The 12,343-nt window shown below is 39.3% G+C and overlaps 1 protein-coding gene across 2 annotated transcripts in view; it reads left to right on the top strand.

The window, feature by feature from the left end:
• tmeff2a (transmembrane protein with EGF-like and two follistatin-like domains 2a) overlaps nt 1-12,343 on the top strand; it is a 117,012-nt gene that overhangs the window by 57,393 nt on the left and 47,276 nt on the right. For both annotated transcript variants that reach the window (XM_034221396.1, XM_034221395.1), the window contains exon 4: nt 1,992-2,018. In XM_034221396.1, coding sequence (XP_034077287.1) covers nt 1,992-2,018 — 27 coding nt within the window. The remainder of the gene's footprint in view (nt 1-1,991; nt 2,019-12,343) is intronic.

Raw genomic sequence — 12,343 nt, 5'->3', positions numbered from 1 at the left:
ACGTGCACGGTTGTGGCATGACCACCAAAACAGAAAGATATGGACACAAGATGTGTGCAAAAGCATTTAGTTTCCTATGTGAACATGATTTAAGTGGGGGGGACCTAACCTCCTCTAGGGGGGTCAATCTGGTGCACTTTGAGAGCAACATTAGGAGATCTATGGATACATCTCTCAACACCCATATGAAACAGAACTGTAAGCAGATTACTTTTTCTTTATGGATATTTTACAAATCACTCCCCTTTCGAACTGTATTCTTGTTTATTAATAACAACTGTTATTTACTGTCATATAGTATTGTATACCTGTTTACTTTATTCTCTTGTTTTTTTATAACTATAATGATCATATAAAGATGTGCCTCACTGGTTGTAGAAAAAGCTTCTTATATTCGTTAGCATAGCTAGCTAACCAGATGCTAATAACAACAAAGTTATTGACGGTATGATCAGTATGACAGATGAACAGATCGCCACTGGGCTTTCAGCTAAAGACACAGCCACGCAAAAACTATGAGGGGCCGTACAGGCCATAATTCATACTGGTCCTCTCACGCACATACATTCTCCTTTTACATACATATATTTTCACTCTTACATACATACATTCTCCTTTTACATACATATATTTTATAATATGCATGTCTGAAGAAAATATATGTATGCAAGAGAAGAATGTATGTATGTGTGAAGACAATATATGTATGTGAGAGAAGTATGTATGTGTGAGAGAAAGTATAGTGGAAACGGAAGGAGTATGGTTGAAACGGAAGGCAGGTCATTATTGCGCTGTGATTGGCTCAGAAGGTCGAGCGGGGCGGGCTCATGTTCAGAACTTCTGATTTCAAATCAGTGTTCTATTTGCCTTGCTGCTATACCATATATCAGCATAACTAATGATTATTTATAAAAAATATTGTTATTTTTTGATGGTGCTAAAGATAATCCACGATGAACCCTTCAATAGCGTCTCATTTTGTTAAAAGATATTGTGATCATTGATTTGCTTCATATTGTGTAGCCTAGCGCCAGTGTATTTTATTTATACTATTACGTCCACCACCAAAACTGCGTATATAAAGTGAATATTATACAATGATAACAATTCTGTCAAACAAAAAGGAAATATTTTTTCCCCAAAAATGTATTTCAAAATGTCCTTTACATTTGTGTATTTCTCGAGGCACCACACTGGTGTACACATCCCACACCCCACTGGTATAATCAGGAGATTTGACTAGTTACTTTCCCATGGCACAACTGTCCATCTGATATACTGACCTCACAGAATCATCACACTAGAGACTTAGTTTTATCCCATCACAAATGTATTTCATCGACCATAAGCTCACGTCATTAAAGTATCAGTAGCGCTCGCTGGTGGGCTTCTGTGCGCCTAAGTGTGTGCACCTCTTCTTATAAAGCCCTCTAACATGAGTATCCATATGGAGCTGAGCTATTATCCTCCTACAGTCCTCAGAGGCTGAGTCTCTGGCCCTGGGCATTTTAGCACATCGCTTTACGCCGCGGCTCAAATTACACGGTGCCTGTTCTTCCAAGTGCTCATCAGTATCCCTTTCACAGCCATATTGTTAAACAGTTCAGTGAGCGCAGTGCTAGAGCCGTGGAGAAGGAGTTGCTGGAAACAATTGGAAACACAGTTATTTCCCGCAGTCCTACCACAGAAAGGTCCACATTAGGAGGTGTTATCTTCAATGGGCTGCTGTACAAAAGAGAAGATGCCTGATGCTAGAAGCCCCAGGGCACCCTGCACTCTCCTCTTTTTGAAATCTGACTCCCAGCATCACTTTCCGCTCCGTCTGTGGAGAAATTTCGCCTCGCCCCAAATGCAAGTGTTTTGCTTTTCACTCACAAGCAGATCTTCACTCTGGCCCAGACACACAGTTGCATATGCAGACACACACACTTATTCAGCTAATGTCTGGCTGCGTGAGCCTCTGGTTAATAACTGTTTGTTCTCCTCCGCAGATGCCGGCTCAGGATCAGGAGACGACGGTAAGATTACTCACCTCCCTCTCTCTCTCTGTTCTTAATCCACATGCGCTGCTTTTTAATGTTCTGCGCTCAAGGCCTTCCTCCACTGACACTTTGTTTGAAACTGAACAGCATATGAACAGAACTGAAAGCTAAGACAAGCTCAGTTTTTTAAAGGAATAAACAGTGTATTTTATGGCATTAAGCAATTGTAGAGAAGAACCTACAATTTGAAGTTTCATTCACAACGTTGAGATACTCATTTTAAATCAACATTCGGTTGCTGTGCAGGTTGTTGTTTTTTTGTGTTATACTATTTGTTGTTATCATTCAAATGTTGAGCTTAAATTCATATTTGTTGCCGTTAAGCCTTCAAAAAACACATCTTCACGGTACTGGCTGCACTCTGTGGGAGGCACGCTCCTCTATTACAGACATTCAACAGCACCATAAAGAACATTTATGCAACCATAATGACAAAGAAAATCTATCCCTCCCTTTTTTTCAAGGTGAAGACATCATAAAATAACAGGACAGACATTGAAAGCTTCAATAAAAAAACATGAGAGAAGCTTTCAATATAAAACAAAATAATGTTCGGAAAACAATATAATATCGATTCTCGAATATCAAACAGATTGAAATACAGTATAAAACAATAAATTAGGTCACAAATTCATTTAGTTGCATTTACACACCTTATGGTTTCATTTTAAGCTGCTGAAACCAATTATGGTATATTATGTATGATATCAGGTCTTCTGTTTTAGCGTCTTTGAGCTCTTTGTTTTGGCTTCAAGTCCCACAGTCTTATTGTTTTGATTCAGTGTCACCACAATTAGAGCTGCACAATGAATCAAAATGTGATCAAAAACATCTAAATAGTGCAATATTGTAATATTATAACGGGCTAAATGTGTTAAATAACATTTTGAATGAAGTATTGTGGTGCTGCAGAGATATCCTTGGCGGCAAAGGGTATTCTACAAACTTAACAAAACATATTTGTTTGGAGACTTTAGCAGCTAGATATGGCTCTCATATAAACGCATCACCAAATATAAATGGCTCTATTTCTGCTAGATGTGAAAAAGGAGCAGCTATTTGCTAACAAGTTTACCATAGAGGCCTTATAATGTGACAATATGTTAATGTGGTGTTTACAGCGGGATACCACTAACCATTTACTTTAAGAAAAGATAACAGAAGACAAGATAAACCTTTATAGATCCCAGCAGCACAGGGATAGCAAAAATACAGGAAAAAAAAACAAAATATATAAATAATAGGGTTATTTATAAAACAAAAATACTATACGAAAGCATATGTAGACAACAACTGCAAAGTAAAGCGACAGTAGTGTGATTAATGGCAGCAGATTCAGCATGTCTATGTTATTTGAGTCTTTATGAATATTACTTCAGCTTTCTAATTTGACGCCAGACAGGCCAACTGCCAAGCTACAAAAGAGCCTCCTCCGCCTGCCAACATTCTGTGTTTGGCTATATCTATATCAATACACCTTTCATTGCTTTTATTATTATGTTTTCACGGTTATTCAGCAGAAAGCAGGGAATGTTTACAAAGAGAAAAAAACATATCAAAGTGGCCTTGATTGCATCATAAAAGAGAGTTTCTTGTAAATGGTCTTTGCTGGTGCTTTGAATGATAATGCAACTGTGACAGAAAATTATAGTAACAATAATAAAAAGGCTTTTAATGGATTTGCTGTCTAAAGCTAATTTAAAGTCTCAGCAAGATCATATTCCTGGAATTGATGGCCTTGGAGGCAGGAAATAATGCTTCGGAAAATGGTCAGAGATGTTTGTGTTCACTGTATTGGCACAGTCTGTTGGGAATCTAATCTCCAACTGATTTATTTTGACCAATGTTGTATGTTGGGAGGTTAAAAACACAAATCCACTTATTACAGCACATGTGCACTGCCTCTGTAAGTGTCCCGAAAATACTCCATTTCAAAAAGGCCTGCCAAGACAGCGCTTACAACAAATGTCACGGAAAACTGTTCCCCTCAACTTTCTCATTAGGATGGTGTTCCTTCTCACGCTGCTGAATGAAAGCAACAGTGGCTGTTTTTCTACCTAAGGCACTATAACAGTGATCTGTAATAGGATTGGTAGAAAGAGTTAATGTAATAAGATGGAGAAGAGCTTATGCTGTCCTTTGAATAACTTTTTGTATGAGTAACTAATCATTATCCAGCTGATTAATAATCTGCCATTCAAGAAAGACTGTCATTTGTTTCCTAATTGACTAACAAGACATCGGCCCAGACTGCACGCGGTCGGGAGTCGGGCTCATCTGTCAGTGCGCGTTCGTCCACATGCATATATTTACTCCGTCTGTGTCTATCTGTCGCCCCTGTGTGTTTACCCATGCAGGCTCTTCATTAACTCATGCACGGAACCTCACCGAGCATATATGAGAGAGAGATTGGAAAAGAGATTAGCTTCCAAATAAATAAAAAAAAGACGGCAGACAGACGGATGAACGAGCGGAAATGAAAGTGGTGCTAGGTTAACCAGAGAGAGAGAGAGAGAGAGAGAGAGAGAGAGAGAGAGAGAGAGAACAGAACTGAGGGAAACAGAAAGCGAGTGGAGAGGAGGAGGGCAGACAGTGATAAGAAACATGCAGAAGAAGAAACAAATGATACATTTTTATATATGTCTCCTGTACACACTATTTCTTCTGCTTTGCATTGAACTCTATAAGGATGCTTTTGATGCAGCGCGGTAAGAATTTGCATTCGATATTCACACGGGTTGTAAAAAACGTCTCCTTGTTTTTATTCCATCAAGCAATGCCATTTAGGTCTAACTGTGTTGCATATTGGATAAGGATCACCCTTCCCGGGAGTGTTTTTCAGCGTTTTTATTGCAAGGCACCGTCATAACTTCCCCTGCAATTGTAGATAAACAAAGCATTCACAGCGCTCTTGTTTAAATACTCTCTGGCTTCACAACAAAAAGAGAATAAAACTAGGAGAAAGTGAGCCGGATATGTTCTAGCAAAACAAAGATATGAATCAAATTAATATAAATAAATATAACCATATTATGACTATCTGTCGACAAGTATTACAACAGAAAAGAGTCATTTATAGTATCAGTAGTATGAATATATCAATTACCTGTTTGCAATAGTGTTTGAAGTTAAGCTGCACACTTTAGCATGCCCGGCTAATAGCTAACTACCTAAAGGAGACCAAACAATACTTCCATGTCCAAGGGGCATTGTGGGGTTACATTTTAATATCCGTGTCTACCAGAGGTGGAGTACTCAGATCATTTGAAAAAGGAGTTCTATCACAATGATAATAACTGACACTTTTGTCCAAAGCGGCTTGCAATAAGTGGGATCAACCAGGAAGATGCAAGATACATTGGCTTTCAAAAGCCCAACCATTATAAGTGCTACTGCATTGGCTTTAAATAAGTGCTACATACTGTACATACAGTGAGTAGATCTACATTTAGTACATCCAATGTTTTGGAGCCTGTACTTTATGCTTTAAGAAGCTCAACAACAGCGGCCCTACTCTTAATTCAATTTGGCTAAGCTCACACTCCAGCAGCCCCAGCCAATGTTACCAGAGATCTTTAGTTACAGATTCCTCATTCTGAAAGACTTATTACCTTTTGTAATGTTAAAAGTGAAACACTCAGTTATAAATACAATCAGTAATCTTACCTCTGTTAAAGTGAGATGTTTGGAGGCTGCAGAGCTTGGGAGGAAGAAATACAAATAATGAGTTGTCTCTCTCTCACATACATGCAGTCTGTGACGAACAAAGTGATGCATTATAGCTAACAGGGTCTCAAATATGCCTCACCAAACTTTTCTTGTAATGAGGCGATTTACTCATGAAAGTCTATAAAACTTGTATTACGAAAATGATTAAATATATTTGCATTTACTTATCGTTTTGTTAGAAGCCACTAACATGGCCAAACACATGGGATAAACAGAGCGCAGAACATGTAAAGCTTCCTCAAGAAAAGTCTAAATAAAAACTGGAAGTATAGCTAGAACAAGAGAATGTTTCTTTATGTAATAAAGTGTATACATTCAGAACATATTTGTTCCCTTAGAAATGAATAACAACTCACTTTGTGAGCCACATAAATGGAACATCAGGCAGGTGAAGTGTTTAGTGTCATTATCCACATTAAAGCCAGACAGTTTTTATTCTGAATATCTCCACGGACGCTCATCATGATTGCTCACCTTTTGAGACCTCTGGCTGGTGTAAAATAAAAGCTGCAGAAGTGTCCTTATTCTCTAACTGTCAGATAAATGTGACGAATCGATCATTCAGGAGGTAAAGAGACAATTAAGAAGAAATAGCTCGGGGGCAGAGAGGCTATTTGAGTGAGAGGCGAAAGAAGAGGGCAAGGACAGCAGGAGGAGGAACACAAACACGAGCTATAAAGATAGAATCATAGCAGAGGTCAAACAGATGGAGAGATACAGTAGAAGAGAAGGGAGGGAAGGAGGGAGGAGGGGGAGTCAGCAGAGGAGGAAGAGAGAGCTGCTGGTGTTTTATGAGCAGGGGAGAAGGTTAAAGAAAGTGGTTGTAAAAGGTGAGTTTGACTCCTATGGAGGAAACCAGCATTGGCGAGCCAGCCAGAAGAGAATTAAATGTATTTTAATGGCTAATGATAAATCTACACACATAAAACTCCGGTCAGCTGGGGAGTTGCCAGATTCTTGGCTGTTAATGTGTGTGCATGGGGTGCAGGCTATAGTTAAGCATTTATGCCTGTTAGAGTGTCTGTGTATGTCTGTTTTTTTATTGTATTTTTATCTAATAAGTGAGACCACGTCAACTGTGAAGGGAGATGCCCGAAGGACATGAGTCTGGTCACATGGCCCCTTTAGTCTGAATCAGACATTTGTGCAAATCAAATTGTACAGTGGAGAAATTGAATTACACTCACATGATTTGGGGGGGGGGACAAAGGACTAGCAAAGCCTTAAAGGGATAGTTTTTAGTTTTAAGTGGGGTTATATGAGGTAATTAGTAAAAGTATGTGTATTATTACCATTAAATAACTTTCAACACCCAAGAATTAGCAAGGAACCAGAGCCATGTGATCAGCGAAACAGAACAAATCTCTTTAAGTGTACATAATACTAGAATATGTTCACACCTCTACCTTGCTGTCAGTTAGACCTTTTGCAAGGGTTTACAGAAGCAGTTATATACGGTCTCTTCCAAAAGCGAGATTCAATTGGAAACATTTGAATGTTTTCTCGCAAAACAAGGGGACTGCTTGTCTACCGCTTCCTCAACCACTTGGTTTGATTCTCTGTTGTTTGAATGTTGTGTGACTGAATGCACGTTTACCCTCAACTTACCCAATAGCTAACCGATAAAGTTAGCAAGCAACCAGTATCTCCTGTGTTCTGCAAGGTAACATGTAGGTTTTTCAATGTCAATGGAGTTTTTGAAGGGAACAAGTGTATCACATTCAGTACCCATTAGAAAAGTGCGTCTGATAAGAAGTTAAAGCCAGGAAAATATTCTAGCATACACTAAAAGTGATTGACAAATGTTTTATGTGTCGTAAATACGTTTTGCTACATAGCTTTGCTTTTGTGTTGGGACCACTGTCTCTCTAAACTGGGGATGGATAGGTAACTGATAGAACCCCAACAATTTGAACAAAATGTGATGGCAATCCATTCAATGAAATATTCTGGCTATGGTGTCCTAACGAACATTGCCATCATGGCATGACTTAAAAACCGCTAAATATCTCTAAAATGTGTTTTTTGCAAGATTGCAGCATGTTGTTGCTGTTTCTCTTTTCTAAGATCTAACTTTACTTTACATCTGTGCCTTTTTCTGTGGCTCTTTTCATTCAAAATTAAACACACACTTGCCAAGTAGAACCAATAAAGTCCTAAATAGAACTATAACACTGTTTAGTAGCAAGCAGTACACGTGTGCCTCAAGCCCCGAAGTTACAGAGCTCTGTCATGCTCTGTCGGCTTCCGGCATTAATGTGACCTCATTTCACTGCAGTTTTTTTTCTGAAGGGTAACTCTTATCTAAATGAAGTGCTTTGTCAAGGTCAAAGCAGTGTCCCGTAACTTATCGGAGCCAGTTCTCTGTTTGAATGGTAAAAGAAGCAGCTCCATTATGAGCCTTTAGCGGCAACGAGAGAGCATCAATCGGTGTAATAATGCTAGTATTTATGAGGCATTCATCTCTTTTCAGCCACCTGAGCTCCATTGTGTCGCTCTCTAATTATTTGCTGAGCTTCGTTCAGGCTTAGACTTTTTAAGCACCGGTCCTTCAATACTATCAACACCTAAAGTCACTATTGTGTCATTCTATCATTGTTGATTCCACAAAAGTGTCTCTAAATAGATGAAGATTTTATGTGTCTTGTGCACATGCCCGACCTTCATTTCGCAGTTTCGAGTGTTGACTTACGGAGAGCAAAACACTGTACTTGGCTTAATTGAAATACAATGACCTGATTGGGGTAATTAATCTCATGATCAAACCCACAACACTATGGATTTACAAGCACTAAATTAATCTGAATTATAGGGCGAGGCTCCACTTTGGTGCAATTATGAGTTCAATTTCAATTGATCTCCCTTTCGTTGGCGTGCAGCAATACACAAAATTGATAACATGAGGCAGCACTCGTAACATTATTTTATCGACTTTAAAGGGGACCTATCATGCAAAATGCACTTTTTGATGTCTTTTATACATAAATATGTGTCCCTGGTGTGTCAGGGAACCCAAATCTCTGAAAACGGGGATACAACGGAGCTGATCCAGATTTGCGGCCGATATGACGTAATATCAGCAGCGGACCCACGGCACTATCAGAAACGTTGCTATCAGAAACAATGCCCGACTGTTTTGGACGTAATATGGTCGGTTCATGTTTACATTAGCATCGCTAACACTCAGAGCTAACCTGTACTGGAGAGCATGTGTGTGAAGAAGCAGGAAGTAAAAAGGAACTCACCTTGTGGTATAACCGGCAAGAGAGAAAGCCTTTGAGCTCCATACTGTTTCAGAAATAATCCTTGATCTAATAATCCTTGTGTTTCATCACCGCAGCATTTTAGACAGTATCTGCCAGGTCCCGCATGAGCCGGCATAAGCAGGTGAAAATCTCAAGAGAGACCTGTTTATACCCAGAATCAGGACTTTTGGAACAGGAAGTGAAATAGAGGGATATGAGGCATGGCTAGAATGGGGGATATGTTTGTTTTTTTGACCAAAACACTTCATAGACATGTTTTCTATATTTTTTTTATATATCTGAGACCTATGCTATTGCCTAAAAATAGCATGATAGGTGACCTTTAATAAAGATATTGTGGTGAAACAAGATCAGTCAATACTAGTCATAGGCCTTATATTAGCTAGAATTAAGAATATCTGCTGATACTGTGAAACATGTGAAAATAGGATGAGCTCATTTGCCCCCTCTGACTTTGGAAACAAGTGGAACATTCTAGGACATGGTTGTAGAGTATCTGACCTGCAGTTCTCCTGGTGATTGTTCCACCTCCCATTCCCTCTCCAGCAGCCTCCACAATTACCAGATGCTGCCCCGGTCACACTGCTATTGCTATGGTAACCAAGTTAGAGGTTTAGGGAAGTGAGTAATCTAATCTTCCCACTTTGTGGCCCAGCGATAAGGCTCACCACAGCCAGCTCACCCGCGTGTGTGTGTGTCCGTGTCCTATTTGGTCATTCTAGGCTGCCTGTCTTGCTCACACACACACACACGCACACTTTTATATCGACCGCGGCAATGGTAGATTTAGTCCGATTGTATAGAAGTCTATGAGAAAATAACTTTCTTGAGTTTACCTCAGTTACATTTTCCTAATACGTTTTTGGTCGCAATCGCTTGTCAGTATAGCATGATGTTATTTTGGTAAATAATGGTCCCATTTAGAGTAAAATAGACAATAAAGCAGGGTTTGCTTTTGGGCATGGCTACATTGTGATTGACAGGTCACTGCCACAGTTTGAGGGTTGGCTGTACTTTAACGTTATCACAGTGTGTTTTCAGTACATGCACGTTGGTTGTAACAATTTGGATGCCTAAAATGTCTTGGTAACTAGTTATTGTACTTAGCAACACCTCTAGTTTCACTGAGATTGCACGACCAAAAGCCAAGATGAAAGTTGCCAAAATGCTTAAATCTACACTTAAAAATGGAAGTCAACCATCTTATGGGTGACGTAGGAGGGACTGCACATAATTATTTTATGCAGTTGTTAAAAAATTGGTAATTTAAAACTTTTTAAATCCAACAGCTTTGTGCATGATACACATTGCCTCGGGCTAAGCTACAGTATGTCACTCCTTTGCAACAATTATCTCTTCATTGGTACAGCAGCGTGAGAAAATCAATATATAAGATTGGCTGATGATTGTAGAACAAAGATAAAGGGTTTAGGAACTTTTTCTTGGTAAACATGTTGCACATGGAAAGGAAGGGGTGTTGGAACATATTGTAATGCAAACTAAGATAGTACTTACGTCCAAACCGATGTGTCTCACATCTCTCTGGACATACGTTCAGGAGGCACGCATGAGAGAGGCTTGGCCGGGAAGCCTTTACTTTGGCACGGGGATAATGCGGTAATATAGACGGAGAGGGATGGGATCTGCAAATGAGATTGAAGCAAAGTCAGTCAGATCCTTTCATCCGCACACGTTCACTCTCTCTCACATCCGCTGCTTTTGCTTTTCCTCCGTCTCTCCACGGGAACGTATCCAATCATACCACTCTGAAATTATTATAAGAATTTCCATCACCTGTGTGTGTGTGCGCAGCAGGGGCTCTGAATGAGATGAGATAGGGCGGTGAGACTGTGTCTGGTGTGAGATGGGAACGTAAGTGGCGACGTGGCAGCCGTCGTGTGTCAGATCCATCAGTGGAGGCGGGGGGGAAGTGGGACGGAGGCTGATGAGAATAGCAGGGTCACCTCTGGGCCAGCCCTCGCTCTCACCGGCATCAGGGATTTTTATTGTAATTTTTTTTTGTCATCTTGAAAATAATGGAACAAGGCTGATGCGGAGACAGTGGCGCGGGAAGGGAGTGAGATTGGGCCGAACTGGGGGGCCACGGAAAGGAATGGAAGGACAGATATTAGGATAGAGAAATGTTAGACTTTTTTCTGTAATGGTAGGATTTGACTGGGAATAAGAAGGGCAACAGGTGGGCACTTTGAGAAAGCTGTCTTTTGTGTGAATGGAGTTGCGAGGCCTGAAATAAAGTCGCTGGTTAACAAAGCTTAAGAGATATTCATGTTTTGTTCTACAACATAAAATATGTCAGTAGATACCCTACTTGCAAATGTCTAAAGCTTTTGTTTTTTGTTAACACTGGTTCCTAGTATTTAAAAAAGAAAATGCTGAAAAATGAATCCACTTTTTGCTAAGCATGGTGATGTGTCTTGCTGTGTCTTCCGACCCTGATATACACAAATATATCATTAATAGAAGTAGTACTCAGATCTTATACTTAAGTAAATGTAGCAATACTCTATTGTAAATATACTCAGTTTCAAGTAAGAATCCTGCATTCAAAATCTTATTTAAGATTACAATTACAAAAGTATTGCCATCAAAATATATAATAATACAAAGTAAAAGTCCTTTGCCCATTTCTGAATTATACGTATTAAATTAGGATTATTGATGCATTAATGTGTCAATAACAGCTTGTATGCAGGATATATGTCAATGCTTATTTATTAGTTACATTTATATTTTGTATCAGCTAATCTAAATCTGTAAATTAACTAAACCTGTCAGATAAATCTATTGGAGTAAAAAGTACAATATTGGCTTCCAAAATGTAGTGTAATGTCAAGAAGTCACAAAAAAATATATATATTTAACGTACCTCAAATAAGTACTTTTTTACATTCCACTGGTCATTACTGCATCACTCTTTGAGTGTGTGTTAGGGGCAGAAGGATTTAAACTAATATAAAGTACCACTGCCAATGTCAGTCTTAACTGGGAGTCAGCATTTACCTCAAGAAAAGTAGATTGTAAAAAGTGCACATAGAGCAGAAGTTCTTCAACATGCCAAAACATACACTGGATAATAACTCAAAGGACAGATTGCATCTTCATCTTCCCAAACCTGACGCACTGTATATCAGCTCAGTGATATTCAGTTATATAGTGCCATAACCATCTGCTGTACACAGTCTTGCGGTGTGAGTGTCACGGCTTTAAAGACAGGGAAACAGATAGGACGACCCGGATAAATGAAGGCTCATAATCCTTCATACAGCAGCAGTGGAGGCATCAGCC

This window comes from Gymnodraco acuticeps, unplaced genomic scaffold (genome assembly GCF_902827175.1).
Source record: "Gymnodraco acuticeps unplaced genomic scaffold, fGymAcu1.1, whole genome shotgun sequence".
In the NCBI taxonomy this organism is placed as follows: domain Eukaryota; kingdom Metazoa; phylum Chordata; class Actinopteri; order Perciformes; family Bathydraconidae; genus Gymnodraco; species Gymnodraco acuticeps.
Note: the sequence above shows the minus strand (reverse complement) of the source record. Positions and strands in the feature narration are given on the sequence as shown.